Source organism: Hypomesus transpacificus, unplaced genomic scaffold (genome assembly GCF_021917145.1).
Source record: "Hypomesus transpacificus isolate Combined female unplaced genomic scaffold, fHypTra1 scaffold_61, whole genome shotgun sequence".
NCBI lineage: Eukaryota > Metazoa > Chordata > Actinopteri > Osmeriformes > Osmeridae > Hypomesus > Hypomesus transpacificus.
Window position 1 is genome coordinate 195,573 of NW_025814034.1, and position 19,318 is coordinate 214,890.

The 19,318-nt window shown below is 43.8% G+C and overlaps 1 protein-coding gene across 1 annotated transcript; it reads left to right on the top strand.

The window, feature by feature from the left end:
• The first annotated feature begins 472 nt into the window (after window positions 1–472).
• On the top strand, window positions 473–13,313 carry LOC124465876 (melatonin receptor type 1B-B-like). Its single transcript, XM_047017512.1, has 4 exons — window positions 473–731; window positions 12,001–12,119; window positions 12,415–12,759; window positions 12,891–13,313. Exons 1-4 carry the CDS (start codon window positions 518–520, stop codon window positions 13,311–13,313), a joined length of 1,101 nt encoding a protein of 366 aa, XP_046873468.1. The 5' UTR covers window positions 473–517.
• Window positions 13,314–19,318: the final 6,005 nt, after the last annotated feature.

The following is a 19,318-nucleotide window of genomic DNA, read 5'->3' on the forward strand; positions in this document are numbered from 1 at the left end:
ACGAACCTAATAAATTTGAGTTGACCGTTTTTTTCATTCCACACTTTGGCGGAGGAAGGCGAAAGAGTGACCTTATGTCGCATTACCTATTACACTCGGAATTTCAACGATAAAATATCCGAAATGTGACTTTAAGTGAAAAGATGCTATAAGGTTGCCTTCGGACACTCTCGGTCAGAACTGACCACTCACAAGGATATCAGTGCCGTAGCAAGTGGAAGGAGAAGCGCACTGTCTCCAGGTAGACCCGCCAAACAGACTTCCATAGAATAAAACATAGCGAGGACGTACACTTGTAATAATGCATCACGATAAACTGGGTTCATTTTGATTGTCAACTGAACAGCTGCATTTATCGGTTTTGTTTTTCCAATGCTGCCACGGTTATCACCCTGCGATCACCAACTCCAGCCGTGCGCTCACGGAGAGACACAAACGTGAGCACGATGTTTCGTTTAGGGATCACTGTTATTGGCGGCTGTGTGGGGACTTAAGGTTTAGATTGGTTTGGCTGGGGATGCCTGACTCCTTCGATATCCTGAAGAACCGGACAGACCCAGTGTCAGGGTACGGACAGGTAGAACACGGACTGGCGGGTGAGGATGGAACGCGTCCGGCATGGGCAATAGCAGTTCTGGCGAGTGTGTTGATCTTCACTACGGTGGTGGACGTGCTCGGCAACCTGCTCGTGATCATTTCGGTATTAAGGAACCGAAAGCTGAGGAATTCTGGTAAGGTCCGGTGGCAACAAGATGTAAAAACATAAGCCTTACAGTATATTTGAATACTGAAGCACCTTTCCGATAAGTTCAGGTGTAGGCTATTTGTTTAGCCTATTTCATTCATTAACCCTGATCTGGTCATGTGCTGTCACATCACAGTGTGTCGCTCTGAATTGATTATTTATTGAAAAGGGGGAAACCAATCAATCTCCATATGAACATTGTTGACCTACACACTAAAGCGACTGTAAGTTAACCTTGAGAAGTGAGGTTAGTATACAACAATGTGTGTGTGTGTGCGTGTGCTTGAACATGTGTTTGTTGAAGCCCAAGGCTTCAGGTCTATTTCTGGTGTGTCAGCACCATTGAAACTGGTGAAAGTTAGTTCAAATTCTTATGAGATAATTAAGAAATAGTTAAATATCTGTTGGGGGATGTAAATGTAATTAAACTATGTATGTGTGTGCGCACACGTGTGTAGGTATGTGTCTGTGTGCATGAGTGTTTGAAAATCTGGTAGCGCTCATAAATATGGATCAGGATGGATAAACATTATTTTAATGATCCCCCATAAACCAGTTGCAATACCAGCTTCCTACAGTAAGCGAGGGTGAATTGTCACTCTGACACTCTTTGAAGCAAAGAAGTTGATCTGAGGCTGTTAAAGAAAAGCTGACAGACAGGCACAGTCATTACACAGATATTTGTGTGTGTGTGTGTCGCATGTACACATGAAAGTGTGAGTCTTCAAAGAGGGGGTTCACTCTTTCACCAAGCTTCAGTGTACTTTAGAAAGCATCTCTTATTTTCTCGTTCACTACACACACGTGTATCACCCTTATCCCTTCCAGACTCATCAGCCTGCGTGTGAAGTAACAACGTGTGTGTGTGTGTGGCTGTGAAAGCTCAGAATAAAATGTGCCAGGTGACCCAGACATGGGGAGAGGTAGTGGGAAAGTGTTCACATGAAGGAGCAGGAACATTAAAAAGCTCCCACAGCTGTTTTTCTCTGAGTCGCTACAACACCGGACTCTGCAAGGTGGCACGCCCAGAGACGGAAGGAGAGATTAGGCCTGTTGAGGTAAAGAGAGAGGAAGAAAGTCAGAGATTGACATTGAGTTGGAGATGGCATTGGAGAGAGAGAGAGAGAGAGAAAGAGAGAGAGAGGTAAAAAAGATGAATGAATTGAGAATCTGATGCATGGATTACATTGATTTAATTCCATGAAGACGAACATCCCTTTGCAAATTGCTTGGCCCTGTGCCATGTTCCACAGCCATTAACCATTTGCCATGTACAGGAGTCTTCTACTATTCCAACAGGACTCATACCACTGATCTATTTAGCATGAGGAGTTAGAGTGCACACAAGACATGCGCGTCTCTGTGCACTCATGCTCAAAGTGTTTTTCTACATTGTGCGTGTGTGTGTCTCTGTGCAGGGCTTTTGCCTTCAAACTCGCATTTTTTCTGTCTGCGCACGTGATGGCGCCTTTCGACGTGCGTGTATTGTTTCTGTCTGCGCGCGTGCGTGTGTCACGGTGTAGGTACTGCTGCTTGTTGAGTGCTGCTGACTGTTTGCATCCCTCAGGGATGGTGTTATGAGTCTGGGTGGACCAGGAGCAGACGTGGGGAGGAAGTGACAGCCGTAGACCTTGTGGTTCCTTTTTAGAGGGCATCGTTAACCCACAGCAGCCCTCTCTCTGTCTGTTCATCTCTTTCTCTCACGCTCTGGTCCTCTCTCTCCCGCTCTCCCGCCCCCCACCACCATTTGCTCTCATGTCGTGCTGGTTCCAGCCAACTCTCTCTCTCTCGTTCCCTGCTGAGCAGGGGGAGCGAAGGACAGCCCTCTGTGAGAGGGAGAGAAAGGGCTCATCATGACCCCCCATGATGAGTGTCCCTGCTGGAGATGTGGGAAGCAGCACTGCCATATGGAACTGCCATCAAACCCCTGTTTGGAGTGCAGCACAGCGGGAAATACGCTGTACGATAACACATGCATGTCAGCATGTGCACTAAACAGATACACACACACACACGCATTTATCAGCTGTCCATGGACATGTCTGATTGACCTATTTCAGCTGCCAAGCTAAGGATGAGTCCTTTTTTAGCCTTTTATTCCTCCTCAAATCCTCTTTCACAGCACAACTCTCTCCTATCTATTATACATGCATTGTGATAATTTGACGAGGCTTATATAACCGTCTCTAAAGACCCCCAAGGCCATGGTGGGCGATGAGGTGGTTGAAGCGAGGGACGGGTTGGAGGAGAATAGAGAGTCAGCGAGTGTGACTGAAAGAAGAGAGTGAGAGCAGTGAGAGAAGTGAGCAGAGGAAGGAGAGAAGTTGGATGAGAGGAAAACGGGGAGAGGTGTAGTTGTGGTGCTGCGCCAGTGTTGAAGTTGAACAGAGTTAGACGCGAGGGAGAGGCCGAAAAGGTAAAAGTACAGCGTGGAAGAGGAGTAAAAAGGGACGTGTGGGAATGAAGGAAGTGAGAGACAAGATAAGGAAGAACATGAATGACTTTGGCCGCAACCACACAACACTGAGTTGACAAAGCTCGAAAAGTCCCACAGAAAGCAATAGTGAGGGAGTCAGGTGGCTGAGCGGTTAGGGAATCGAGCTAGTAATCTGAAGGACGCCAGTTTGGTTCCCGGCTGAGCCAAATTACGTTGTGTCCTTGGGTAAGGCACTTCACGCTACTTGCCTCGGGGGAATGTCCCTGTACTTTCTGTAAGTCACACTGGATAAGAGCGTCTGTTAAATGTAACCCCTCTCTCTTTTCGTTCCCGTTCCCTCGTAGCATCTCTCTCTCCCTCGTTCTCCTCCCCCCTTCCTCTCGCTCCCTCTTCTTTCTAACTGTACCTGTTTAGGAGAGTGTGTACCCTTCAATGTAAACCGATTCAAGCACTGTGGTTGACATGTTCAGAAAAGCTGGATTCACACTCCCACGCACATTCCAAGCCTAACCACATTCGCACCCTCGTTTTCAGCCGAGCTGTCTTAAAATGCGATTAAACTTGAAGTCGACAAAGACATCAATACAGTAGCTATAGTGAAAAAGATGTACCGACTACAATCACAGGACAGCCTTGCGTGACAATAATTGTGTGAGTAGATTGTCCCGCTGTGAGCTGCCGTGTCCTCAGTTGTAAAAATAATGCATGACATGAGGTCAGGAAATCACTGCTCCAGTTGCTACGAGGCAATGTCTCTTAACGCAAAGTACTGACATTAAGGATGTATCACAGAAAAATGCGGCCTGTTATTTGCATCGAACAAATCAAGGCTCAAGGTCTGTCCTTTCCGACCTGTGGACAAACGAGAGGTTTTGTGAAGTAGTTGAAAGAATAACACTATTGGAAAAACACTTCTCATCCTTTTCCGAATGAGATCTGTTTTTATCACTAATTAGGCCTTTTCTACTTCTGAGAGAAAGGAGATCTTTTTGTAGATATGCAGTTACAACTTGAGATTTTTAATCTACATAAGAGAGATGGGAACATACTCTTAGAAGACACTTTGTGGAAACCAAGGCCTCAGATTTTAAGGATTTGATTTGATTTCATACTCAGACAAATTTATGTGTGCTTTCTGAAGCCTCCACTGACACATAATAAAACACATAATACATAATAAAACTACATAATAAAAATAATACATACAATTGCTAATAATAAGTCAGGTTAACATACATAATTTATGCGACTGACTTAATTTGAAGTGTTTTGAATCCCATATTGTTTTCTGAAGGTAAGTGCATGTGAGCTGTGGATCCCAGTCTGAAGGGAAAAATATCATCATTCTTAAATGTCACGAGTCAGAGCGCCCTGAGCCTCTTAAGGCCTTCGTTGTCTGCACATTTGTCAACTAGAATTAATTACGACTTCTCCGGCAAGTTCCTCAGACGTCAGGCAAAATCAGATGGCAGCGAGGACGGTGCCTTTTTACGTAAGACAGAGAAAGTCAGCCATAGGGGCTGAAATTGAGCAGAAAGACCCCATGGAACATTCGTTTTGAGTAGCCAAGCAGATGAGCTGTCATTCTGTTGTTCAGGTTCAACAAATTGGGACAGGCTCTGGGGGTGTTTTTGGTTTTATGCCGAAAACTGAATAAAACTGAAACTTGTATTATTCCCTCAGCATGCAGGCCACAAAGAGTTGTGTTTATCTCCTGATGGGGATTAGCCATGAAAGAGAGCACTTTCATATGTTGTATTCTACGTCCATATATTTGATCATCACAATTCATGTGCATCTTTGAGTGTGTGTGTGCGCAGGTTTGTTCTTGGTGCCGTGAGCGGTGCGACTCGCTCAGTGAGTCACGGACTGCAGAGTATTAGGACTCATTGACTCATTTCTCAACAGGCTTTGGCCGGGTTTCCCAGATTCGTTAAGAAGCTCTTAACGCTAAGAGCTTCTTAAGAACGTTCTAAGAGCGTTCTAGAGCGTTCTGAGAACGATCCAAAGAAGCTCTGAGTGTTAAGATCTTCTTAACGAATCTGGGAAACCCGGCCATTGTCCGTTCCGGCTTGTATCGGAGGAACTGCATTGTGGCGCCGTCTGTTTCCTTCCTGTTGATGTCTCGCCATGCCTACCCTAGAAACTTCTCTCTTCCCTCTCTCGCTTTTTTGAAGAGAACATCAAAATTGGCAATTCATGGGTGCAAACCATTAAGCCAATCACAGCTTTTCAATGTGTCCTGTTACTTACAACCCCCCCCCCACACACACACACACACACATAGCCTTCCTCAGAAATTATCCCTGGTCAACTCCAGAGACCCCTTTCAATCACCACACTTTGATGTGTTTGTGGTTCCTCTCATTTTACAGAAAAGAGCAATAGGAAAATAAGAGGAGAGAGAGAGATGGAAAGAGTGAGAGAGAGGATGAGAGAGAGAGAATGGGCGCAGGAAGGAGAGAGGGGGAGAAAGAGTGAGAGAGAAAGTGAGAGAGAGAAAGGGAGGGAGGTAGAGAGAGTTTGAACTGCTAACACAGGGCATTTTAGCTAGGCCAGCATTCTCTGTAAGAGTGCTTTGTCATGTCCTGTTTGAACATGCTCAAATGTTGACTGCACACCGACGTGTTAGAAGATGAAGAATCTTGTGAACTGTAGTGAATCCTCCACAGCTGTGATCCTAAGAAGGATGAACACCCTGGAAAAGTGAAGAGTCTCCGTTTGCTCCACCTAGCAAAGTGATTTTACCTCATCTGTTGTTGTTGAAAGCACTTTTTCTCAGACTTACTATCTCACCTCTCGTTCTCGATCTTGCTGGACTTGTCTCTGTCACTTCCTCTCTCCATCTGTCACGCACAGACAATCACACAAAGACACGTGCGCGCACAAACACACAACATACACACACACAAATACACACTGCAGTGCCATACTGAATCATCTCGCCAGTTCATCATCCCATATTCAGCTATAGTCTGGGATGTGCTCAGCAAGCGCTAAGCTGTCCATTGGGACTTCCTGCAGTGCTGTTGAGCTAGCGGAAGGAGAGGCCCTCGTTAGCTGGTCACAATATCTCTTCTGACACCCGGGCTGTTCGCCACGCACTGCGGGATACTCAACCCTGATCAATCGGACAGCTCCATGGCAATGGCAGAGGCCAACCGAAATGGCGTTGGTCCAGTGCTTACCCCCCCCACCAGTCCACAATCTCCTGGAACGATAAAGGTGAGGGCCGTAAAAGCCCTATACATCAACACACTCCTTCTGCATCCCCTCCCCTCCACCCCATCAATCATTCCTCCCTTATCCGTCCTGTATGCTCTGGCGTGGGGGATAACTTAAACATCCTATCTGCATGCCCGGAAAGCTGCCAAGCTGATGGGCTGTGCGTTGCCAGCGACAGTCCCTGCGTCCAAGGCGTTGTAGTTGATAGCAGGAGTCAGACTTTTTCTAGAGCGCCACCTTGTGGGAACATGAATTCTGCAATCCCAGCATGGAGGAAGATTGCAGGGGCTGCATCTTGTGTTGAATTGTTACGTCCAGTTAGAGGTCACTACGTGGCGGTGTTAAAGAATTGTAGGATACACAGTACGAGCACAGTGATTCTATGGCCTGGTGTTGGAAGGCACCTTCTTCATCCTTGAGGCTTATGAGAGTTGTAGTTTGTTGCCTCATCAGTGGGTTCGGGTTATTCGTCTCCTTTCGTGCCTCGCATTAACTGTCTAAGACAAGGAGAGGACAGCTGCGCCTTGACGCTGTGCTATTTTCTTTCTTTCTGTCTCTCTCTTTCTTTCCCATTCATTCTGTCTCTGTGAAAAGAGGGGGATAGAGTGAGACAGACTGGGAGGGAGGGAGGGAAGCCAGATAGATTGCATTAGTGCATTTGTAATACACTGGATAATTACTTACTGGCAGGCTATATACTTGGCACCAAGAACCATGAAACAGGCCAGCATGCAGGCAGACAGGCTAGTTCAGCACCATGGACAAGGCATGCCCACTGACAGGTTCAGCACCATGGACAAAGCCGGCTCACTGACAGGTTCGGCACCATGGCAGAACGTAATGGCTGGACTGAGAGAACTGTGTATTTTATTCCTGCCCAAATACTCTCGTTAGTGTGAGATGTATCTTTCGCCCCCTCTCATTGTTTGTGGGTGTGTGTTAGTGCGTGTTTACGGGGCCAAGGAAAGGGATCATCCACCATAGTTTTAATCCGCACGGTGGTCTGCTACACTCTCTAGCTAATAGAGACTGTATATCGTGTTCGCAACAGTCTTGCCGAGTTAAGGGCTGGAGGTCAACTCGGGTGGTCAACTTCGACTCTTCCAACTTTTTTGTGTTATTGCTTTCCTAACTAATTGCTACTCGCTTTCTCATTAAAACATTGTCTTCCACTTCTGAGTACAGACAATTCCCCCCCAAAATTACTCCTCGTTTTTTCGTTGTTATTAATGACTTCATTATGGGAATGGTGTTTAAATCAAAGGATGAATAAATCAAGGACAACACAACGGAATACGTATTAATCCACTGTGAGCAGTTACAAATGAGGATTACCTTGTAGTGATTAGAATGAGGCGATTTTGCGCCTTTTGAGCTGGTTTGACAAGCGCTCATCGGTTTTCCATACTGTTTTTCCTTTCCTGTTGCACTGCGTCAGTTGACACGAGAGGAATAGGAAACAAATGCAGAGTAATTTCGTTACCAGATGTCAGTTTGATGAACATCTTACTATAGATTTTTGCCGCCGGATATTTTTCCCTGGCATTATCACGGCCATTTACAGTCCGGAACATACTGTACAGGCTTGGAAAACCCATGCATTTTATATGGGCACATGCACCACAATCAAGCGTTTGAACCGTCGGCAGTTGTGGTTTTCTGTGTCTGTGCATGTGCGCATGTTCAAATGAATGGGGACACAACAACAAGCTTTTACATATTCATACAAGATAACGGTTTACCCCAGAATCTGCAAATAGGTTCATCATGCCATGTTCCAATCCAGAGAGTTGTATACTTTCATACACACACTCACTTTTCTGCTCTCTATCCATCTAGTAAAGTAGTTCTTACCTCTAGTGAAGGTGAAAGTAAACAGCTGGAATGAACATGCCAGTAGAAAAGGTTTACGACACCATTTGCTGACAGTCCTACTTTATTACAAACATTTTTCTCTTTAACAACTTGCTACTTAAATTATAGTCTGCTGAACACTAGATCTTGGCTGTCACAGTCTTTATGTTACCCATAAAACCAATACCATTAGAGGATATAACACACACACACACACACACAAACAAACAATGTACAGTCTCCCCAGTCCTGACCAAATGCAGTTCTTTTTCAGTCTTGTATCCTGTGCAGTGGGACCAACATAGCCCTGTCTTCTGCCTCCTGTCTGGTTAGACCCTTCCGTACAGTTCAAATCTGATACGGTACCAATCCATGACCTCCAGCAGAGCGTCATAACTCAGCCTTTTTACTAAACCGCCCGGAACTGAGAGTTACGGCAAAGTTAGTTAGTTCGTTGCTGTCTGACTTTTAGAGTCTGCTTAGGCCCATAAAACAGATGGAAGGGTGGACTGGACACGGGCAGACGAAGGAGGAGGAGAAAAGCAGCAGGCGTCCTACGTCACCGTTCTTTTAGATTAGGAGACAGATGTAGGAAATTAGCTGAGGATGAAAGTCTGAAAGAGAGAGAGCTTCTACTGCCATGCCTGGTGGTCTTGTCATTCTGGTTGAGCCACTGCACTTAACTCTTTTCTAGATTGGTCCTTCAATTCAGATGGCAGACTCACAAAATTGTAAGTATTTGTTTATCCAGTTTGGGGTGGCCAGTTCACCTTTTCCTGTGAAACATTTTGGGGCAGTTTATGTAGTGTTCTGTTTATGTGCGCGTGTCATTTCAACCCAGTCAGTCAGTTCTCTGGTAAACCACAATTTCAGTGACCTGGGCCCTCATTTATCAAGCGTGTGTAGAAATTGTTCTTACGTGGAGGTTTGAAATATTCAACAGTTCAAGGTGAGATTGATCAAATATTGGTACGAACGGCGTACGCACACTTCTAGGAGATTTTCCTTGATAAATCTCAGCTGTTCTTAGTCTATAAGCTTAGTCTAAACGCCCCATATTATCTAAATTAGTTGAATCACTAACAATAAAAAGGGAGCTATCAAGTTAAACTAGAAATTGGTAATGAAAATGGAGCAAGAAAAGAAAGGAGAGAAAAATGTTTTCTCCCCAAAAAGGAAATGGAGGTTTTGGTTTTTCCCAAAAGGAAATGGAGGTTTTGGTGTCGGAGGTTAAGTGCAAGCACAGCACTTTATTCGGAACACGGTTTGACCTCCCAAAAGAATAATAATTGTTTGGGAAAAGGTAGCGATTGGTATTAAAGCAGCATCTTCTTAGAGGTGCTCATTGGCAGAAATATTAAAAGTGGTTTGATTTAAAATCAAGTGATTTTCAACTTTTCAAAAAAGTCATACCTGTCTCTAAAAATGCGCTCTTGACGAAATGCAGCGTCTGCTGAATCTTCTAAACACAGCTAAATCTGCCATCTTCATATTAGATATTCCGTGTTAATTGACCGTCTTTTATCGGGGTCCACGAGCATATTATTGTTGTATCATACATTACACTACATTATATTTTTACATTTAGTCATTTAGCAGACGCTCTTATCCAGAGCGACTTACAGTAAGTACAGGGACATTCCCCCCGGGGCAAGTAGGGTGAAGTGCCTTGCCCACAACATCATGTGGCACGGCGAATCGATCCAGCAATCTTCTGATTACTAGCCAGACTCCATCACCGCTCAGCCATCTGACTCCCTACATTACATTAATTTGCCAACATTAACAGCTCCCTTTATGGTGTTAAATTATATTATTGCAATATTTCATGAATTCAACATTTCATGGAAATCCTTGCAAAATGCTTTAATTATTTATTTCAATCTTATAGGCCTACATAGAGTTCCCGTGTTCACGATGCAATGGCCTTGTTTTACCACTTGGAATTGTTCCTACTCAGCTACGCATAGTATTGACCATTCTTAGATTTACGCACCCTTCCAAGAAATCTCTGGTCATGATAAATCGCAACTATTGCGTGGATCCATTCATATGCACGGTTTACACACATATTAGAGCGTACGAACAGTCGATAAATGAGGCCCCTGGTCTCTTTCTATCATTCTCTTGACATTGATTTCACTCTCTCACCTGTCTTTCTCTGGTCTCACCTTAACACAATACATTTTCCCTTATCCATGGACACATCATAACCCTCAAACCCACAGGGTCTTCTTCTTCCCAGCGAAAAGGAATCTAAATGCAAACAAAGTCAGTCGCCGTGGCAATCTTTCCACGGTATCTGTACTGGTAAGCCTCGCCGAGGCGTGTCTCCACGGCAGCTTTTGGCTTCATTCCTGATTTGTGTAACGTGATTACAATATGAGTTTAGAATTCCAAACTCTTCATTATGAGAAAATGTCATTCTAGTGTCACTGATCCATGGCTTATTGAAAAGATGACTGGTGTAGCCCAGGCGTGATGTGTGTGTGCACACCTTCCTGCTTGATCACAGATGTTCGTCTTTCGTTTCTTGCCCTGTGAAAAATAGTAGCAACGTGTATCAGGCTTACAGCTGAATGTTAGAGGACTCGAGTTAGTGTGTTATGTGACCCCTGCCAAATCTATCAAAATCTGTCCAAAAACACAAACACACAATATTTTCTCATGTTTTCGTGTTTTGCGTTTCCGGCAAAGTAGCTCATTTGTGTATGTATGTTCGCCACTGGCTGAGTGACACTTCTTATCAACAAGCCGTCTCAATCAGCCGCAGCTTAAAGACCGCATGTGTGCGCATGTACGTCTGGCTAAGAGTGCCCTTCCAATGTAGGTCTTACAGTAATCCCCAGAACATTTTGGAGAGAGAGAGAACATAAATGAGAGAGAGCGAGATTGAGAGAACGAGAGAGTTAGCGAGAACGAGAGAGAGAACGAAAGAAAGAGAGATTGGATGTCTCCTTTCTGCAAGTGAGAGACTGTGATCGTGGGTGAGAAGTAAATTTAATTGTGCTCTCCCACACGGCAATCAGCACAAAAAGCACTCGTTCACATGGGTCTGGCGTGGAATATTATTTTAAAGGGAATACATTAATTGTGGCTCTGAGTTTTATCAGTTTGTGCGTGCATTATCATTAAGCGGAGAGATGGTGTGGAGGGTGAGTGCAAGAGATAGCGAGGGATTGTGAAACTTTGGGATGAAGATGGATGGCATGATAAAAGCTGTGTAAATCGAATGCAGTCCTGGTTTCATTTAGCAGAGAAAATGGCACACGTGCACACACACACACTAAATAAGACTGGCCTCGGTGCCAGTACGAATGTCTCAGTCATTGTTCAGGGGAAGCTTGATGATGATAGGAAAGAAGTTGTATAGTGGAGAGGTTACGAAATGTCGCTCTTTTGCTTTACTTACTTTTTCAGAAGGCGTGCGTGTCTTCCAATTTATATGCAAATGCATTCTGTGGGAGTGTTGGTGTGTGACTGTCTAGCAGAGATGTCATGGGGAATTAGCTGATGAGAAAGGGGATTTTCCGGTGAACTGGACTCATTTGCCATGATTGTAACACCTCAACATTCACCTGGTGCTCTTGTACAGACTGTAAGTGGCTCCATGTAAAACAAGTTACTGTTGAACTGAATAGGGGTCATTAGGACATTTCTGGTACGTATAGAAAGCAATTTTCCCTCTATTTCTTTGTCTTCCGTCTGACCTTTGCTGTATCCCTTTCTATCTCCTCAGGTAATGTGTTTGTGGTTAGCCTGGCGTTTGCAGACCTGGTGGTGGCTTTCTACCCCTACCCCCTGGTCCTCTATGCGCTCTTTCACGACGAATGGTCCCTCGGTGACACGCAGTGCATGGTGAGACATTTTCCTGCCGTATTTATACATTGAAATCTTCAAAAGGAGGAGAAAAAGGATCAGATATTCATTCTCCTGCTCTTTTCTCTTTTTCTTTCATCCTGTTCTTTGGCTTAAATCTCTTCTCCCGCCGCCCTCTTGCTTACACAATTCCATCCCCCTGTCCTCTCACCCCACCCACTTCTACCACCCCAATACACACATACATATACACACATACACACACACACACACACAACCACCCACGTACTAACACACACATAATACACACACACACCCACACACATACATGTAGGTGAGTGGCTTTCTCATGGGTCTCAGCGTGATCGGCTCCATCTTCAACATCACGGGCATCGCCGTGAACCGCTACTGCTACATCTGCCACTCTTTCTCCTACCACCGCCTATACAGCTTCCGCAACACGCTGCTCTTCGTCGCCCTAATCTGGCTGCTCACCGTCCTGGCCATCCTCCCCAACCTGTTTGTGGGCTCCCTGCGCTATGACCCCAGGGTCTACTCCTGCACTTTTGCCCAGAACGTCAGCAGCTCCTACACTGTGGCCGTGGTGGTGATTCACTTCCTGGTCCCCATCGCCGTGGTGACCTTCTGCTACCTACGAATATGGGTGCTGGTCATCCAGGTGGGTGTGTTCCTGATTCGCTGCCTTGGGATCTGTGCTGTCATTTGCTGAGATGTGTCTCATGAGGACTTGAGACTACCTGGATTGCTTGGAAGTTGAGATTGCTAACTCTTTGTCTGTGTCTCACGTAGGTGCGGAGAAAAGTGAAGACCAACGAGGGCCCCCGCCTTAAACCGAGTGACATGCGGAACTTTGTCACAATGTTTGTGGTCTTCGTTCTATTCGCCATCTGCTGGGCTCCACTCAACTTGATTGGCTTGGCTGTAGCCATAGACCCGCCCCGTCTGGCCCCTCGCATCCCTGAGTGGCTGTTTGTGGTCAGCTACTTCATGGCTTACTTCAACAGCTGCCTGAATGCCATCATCTATGGCCTCCTCAACAGAAACTTCCGGAACGAGTACAAGCGCATTATCACGTCTGTCTGGGTGTCTCGCCTACTGTACACAGAGACGTCACGGGCCGCCACAGATGCCGGTAGAAGCAGACCGTCCCCGGGGCAGCAGTATAACAACAACGAGTCATTCAAAGACCTGAAAGAAAGTCTGAAATCTTAGCTTGAACGGACCGTCTTTCTGGTAACTGTGGCTGGCATCTCCTTTAGAGAAAGTCTTTGGTATAGCATTGAATGTTACTGTACGTAAGACACACTCCGAACTGTGACCTGAACTGTCCTTTCTTTTGTAATAGGCTGCCTGCCTTTGTCTTGTGGTGATGTTAATTTGAACTTGTGAGGCAAAGGTTCTGATGAAGGTTTACCATATCTTTAACCTTTAGATGCGTAAGTTCTAAATATTTCCAACGGTCCCCACAGCGTAAGTCATTTTTCCAAAACTGAAGCTAACTAGCTTTAGTTAGCTTCTGTTACCTAGTTACCTGGCATAATACTCGTAGCACTTACAATGCTAGTGTTACTTATTAGCCTCCTCATTGGTACATTTTGAAGCCACACTAAACTGTTTGTCGCATAGTTTTTGTCTATTGAAAAATATGCAATTGGAATGTTCGAAATTGCATATGTGCGACGTTACGCTGTGGGACCCGCATTTGAACGATCACATATGTGCGACGCTACTCCTTAACGGGTTAAGGAGCACTTTTCTTGAAAACAAATTGTTTTCCATCAATCTCTCTACTTATTGAATGATGTAAAAGCACTGTTGGTGGGTAATAACTTGATACAGTAAATATAGCTGTTTTGGTCCCCCCCCCCCCCCCCCCCCCCCCTCGGAAAGTGAGAACATTTTAATGATCTTATTAGAATACCATTTGCATGCATACCACACTCTTTGAAGATTGAGAATAAATTCAGTACTACTCCACCAAAACATTTTTACATCAATTGATTTAAATTGTATCAGTAGGTAATCATCAAAAATCTTGTTTGGGTAAAGTGCTCCTTCACCTCAGAGCTCAGGGTGCCTGTGAAACTTTTTCTTCTGAATCCATGCCAGAAAAAGTACAATGCACAATAAAAAAAGAAGGGAATTTAATATATTTTACTCTGTTTTCAGTACATTCTCTTTTTGTATATTTGCTTGAGTCAAAATAGGGTTTTATTATGCTTATAATTCAATAGGTTGTCATGTTAATATAGCAATGTATAGAATACATCTATGGAATATAGATTATATGGTTGTGATAATGAACTTAGAAATGTATGTTACTTATTTCATAATAGTAATACTATAAAAAACAATGCCTTACACCCATGAAAATAACAACAATAACAATTTACAGTGTTTATTAGTAAGTTGAACTTAGTACAAACTCAAAGTGCCAAATCATCACCTCGGAACCAAAACATCAAAGTGTTTATTCCAAAATGTTTTATTTTTAATGACTTGACACTTTGGGTCAGTGTGTCTTGAACTGTGAGGCTACAAATTCCTTGTAAAAACACAACAGATGAAGACTGATATTTTTGCCTCAAACTGCCTCTTAGAAACATACTACACATTTTGCATACTCAAACTGTGCTGATTGGCAGAGTGACTACAGACAGGGATGGGGAGAAAATCCTATTCAGAAGCTTTAGAAGCTCAGAATGAAGCTTTAAAATGAAAATGCAGTATTTGTATGATGGGCTGGGTAGGATAGCTCTGCTGAGTCACTACCCAGCTTCCATCCTGGTAAATGTCAAGTATGGACACGAGAGACTATATTGTGTCCCAGGGAACAGGCAACAGTGAACTTGCATGCCAGTGTTTTCTCTTCTGTTTATGATGAACCACATTTTGGGAACAAAAAAGAGGGGAACAAAGGGATGAGTGCGGATCGAGATCCTGGTAGTGTGAATGAAAAGAGCTGGAGGAATGTAACGGCATGTGTTTGGCATTTAGCTTACAAGCTAATTCAACAGGGGAGTGCGGCACCCGGGCCTGTACAGAGACAACATGTTTTGTAAGTGCAACAAGGAAAAGTGTTATGTGTTTACATGTTTTCTTCAGAGCCTCAACACCTGATTGAACAAATAAAAATCAACTTGATCGTTACCTTGTGTGATGTCATTGAAAGAACATTGGGGTTGGTGAAACGTTATTTAGAGCAGTTCACATAGGTTGAACCAAAGCTGAAATCATGCATTCAATCTGTCCATGTTATGTGGAGTAGCTGAATTTTACAGTACAGCAATCACATTTAAGAACATAATGAAAATAACTTGCACCGCAGATCACATTCAGCATTCATACGCTTTCCTAAGAATATGAAGAAAACAATGCGGCCGATAGTATGTTACAGCTGCTAACCCCAAACTTTCTAACCCCTTCCCAAAATATGATGGTCATTTTTACTTCTATACTGTGATAGTGCTTCTCAGTTTGTTATTGCTTAATATCCCACCAAAAGGAAACAGACAGGGATAAGAATGGCCTTCTGCAAAATGTAACTATTCAGTAAAAGCCTCTTCTTCTTGAGGAGACTGAAGAAGTTTGGTATGGACTCAGTCATCCTCACTAACTTTTACAGACGCACTATAGAGAGCATTCTGACTGGTTGCATCACATTGTATTATGGGAGCTGCAAAGACAGAGACTGCAAGGCCCTACGTAGTGTGGTCCGGTCTGCTGAGTTCATCATTGGCAGGAAGCTCCCAGCCCTACAGGACACCTACCACACATGATGCCTCAGGAACGCAGGCAGGATCCTAAGAGACTGTTACCACCCATTCTTTAGTCTCTTTATCCCGTTGCCTCCTGGCAGGCGCTACCATAGCATTCGGTCTCGCACTAGCAGACTGGACAATATTTTTTATCCAAGGGTCATCAGGCTTCTGAATGGACACTGATATGGAAATGGATACATTTCTCACTGGTCACTTTACATTGATACATTTCTCACTGGTCACTTTACACACTGTCACTTTCAGTTCATTATTGCACAATTGCACGAACTTACCCCACTTGTCTTACGTACTTTTTGGGCGTACCTACACTTTTAGTAAGAAACCTACGCGCAGTTTTATAAATGAGACCCCAGGTCACCGGGTTGTTGGGGGCCAGAGACTCATAAGGTGTCAACAGGCGGTCACAGTGAGCCAGACTCCCAATTATGAGGGGGGAGGGGGGGGTGTGTCCATTATCACAAACAAACACAGTAACCCACGCACCTGAAACCGTGGGTGTCCGGCACATTTTAAATGTTTTAGATGGGGGATTTTTATGCCATTCCTGCAGATGCTTGAAATTTGTAGTCTTCGGCTAAAGTCTTTACAGATGGACAATCAATTATGGTGTTTATGTTCTGGATGCTATTATTGGAAAGGTTGTTTGGACAGCCTCTGCCCAACACCTGTTACATTAAGGAAATGATTATGAATATAAAATGATTCTGATCTTTCCCTAATAAACCTTGTTTGAGTAGCTATTAAACATTGTTGCTCAATACTGTTTCCTCACACTGTAAATTAATTAAACTACAATACAATCTAGACAAATCCTGTAAATGCTTCAGTTCTACGCTCCACTCCAGTCATTACAGCTTCTATTTGCTTTCTGAAATGTTCTTCCAACTTGCTTGCAGAATTTTTCTTCCCACTGGCAAAAAGAATGAGAGAAGAATCCTTTAATCATCTCACACAAATGGCACACACATACACCGGTTAGGCGTTCATCATTAGTTACCATAGCGATTGACCCCGGTAACAATTGATCCACCGTCGTGATACAGAAAACCCTGGGCTGAATCTGAAGTTACCTCGTTAATGCCAAATCTTGATTCGTAGTGCAGGCCCCTGCTTTCTGGAATGTGTTCTCAGCTGATGATGTTGTGGTGTGCCCATTGTTGTTTGATTGTTTTTTGAAATGCAGCGTTTGTATACATTTTTCATTTTTGTTCATGTTGTTGTGTTGTGTGTTCATGTTGTTGTGTTTTCAGCTTTTGTTTGCTTCGCTAATGTTGTTGTGTTGTGCCCCCGTGGGTCGGTCTCAGCCATATCAGCAGTGCTCAGGGTCCAAGTGCTCAGCCATTCCTTGGACAGAGACATTTATACTCTCAGTAATGTACCGACAGAGAGACACATACACACCCACCAACACATTGATTATGGTTGAGCAATGCAATTTCCCAAATGTAAGGAGAGTGACACAATCACTCAGAAAACAGGAGGTCCGATTTCTCAAATTTTTGCATTACTGAACAAAATACAATAGAGAACTCTATTAGTTTGAACATTGTTTCTGATTTGCACTCTTCTGTGAATGTTATCCACAAGTGTTACAGTGTGCATGCAGGAGAGGTAGCCAGGTAGAACATCCGAACATCCAAACATTTATTTACAGTTTATTTACAGTTTTTTCTTGATAATAGGGACACAGACAGGATAAACACAGTAACAAGGGTAAGGACAAGACAAAGCATGGGCACAAAACAGGAACCTAAATACACAGAACAAAACAAGACACAGATGAAGATGATAAGACAAACGAGAACTGAAACTACTCAACGAGACACAGGTGAAGACAATGACAGACGCAGGGAAACACTAGGGCAGGGCAAAACCCAAAACAACATGGGGCACGGCTGTGGCCGTGACAATACATTTCTTGTTTCTTATCTCACTTGATTTGTGTTTTTTACCACCTGTTAAAGACTGAGCTGTAATACATGAACAAGCATACATTGTTTGGCCTATATATCTGCGACAAATAAATACATTTCAGATCCACAAAAAATCATTTTTTTCCAAGCTAATGCATACAGTGTATTTACAGTGTTTTATTGATTTGTTTCCTGACAGTTTGCAGTCATGGGATCCAGCACAGTGCCCTAGATTTTAACGTCTCAGTCAAATTAATTACAGACTGTAGAGAAGGAATGTTCACGTGTCATGCGTGTCAAGAAAGATTGGACAATAATCCTAAAGAAACTAAGTATATACTATACACCCATTATGTTCCTAAGAGTCTGCACTTCAGAGATTGGATAATGTCCTGCCTCACTTGTCCTCTCCTGAAAGTAGGTCAGCCTGTGCTGAGGGGTCAACCGGGCCAAAAGATATGGAGGTTCTTTGCGGCCCACTGGCTATGAGCTGTTTATCACCTCTCTCACACACACACACACACACAGAAACATACACTCAGAAAATCATATCATTGAAACAGTATCCATGACTGCTAGGCAAAGGATTTATATGGATTAAGGATACTACCCAAAAGAAGACAAACACAGGAGTTTTTCTTTTTGGTCCTTAAGTGTTTCTCCTTTGTTGTTGCCTTTTTAAACATCTGGAACCTTCCGTTTAACAATGATACTGGCTGTAACTTCCCAGGTAACCGTGATTAAACATTTTTGTCTTTCTTAAATGCAATTATGTCCTCATTAGAGGAGTGCTCTGCTTCAAGCAGGAGAGTGACACTTACAGAATGAGTGTCCCCAGCTACCTGTGTGGTGTGTGTGTGTGTGTCTGTCTGTTACCTCACTTTGGTAATAATTAATTCAAGGGAAGGGCAGCCTGACAAACAACACTGATGTGGTCGGAAAGACAACAGAAAGACCCATAGGCATTTACACATGTACACACATGCGCACACAAACACACACATACACACACACGCACACACACACACACACACTGAACCCTTGCAAGACCAAGCCAGCCAAACACTGCCCACACACAGTTCGTTCTACACACCGCACTCACATCATCCACAAGTCATGGACTCAAATTGAAGCACGCGTGCGCATGTGTTTGTGCGTGGTCCTCAAACGGTATTGACATGTAAAAGTACTCTTTTACTCCTGGTTTATCTGAATCCTGCAGTCATCTCTTTAACATAATATGTTAAAATCCCACAAGAAGACCAAAGACTCCTCAGGCCATCTCACAGCTCAGATTAACATTAACACAACCTCTGGCTAACATTAAGCCACAGTCATTTACGTGGAACCATAAACCAAAAATATTCCCTCCATTCTGTGGTATAGTTGGGCTCTTGTGTAACCTGGAAAGCCACTTATCAATATTCTCCAGTGCTCAATGTGTGCTATGAGATCTGATATGGCTTGATTCAAAGTGTTGCCGAGTTCCGGAGGCGCTCATCGACTCTAATCAGTGACAAGG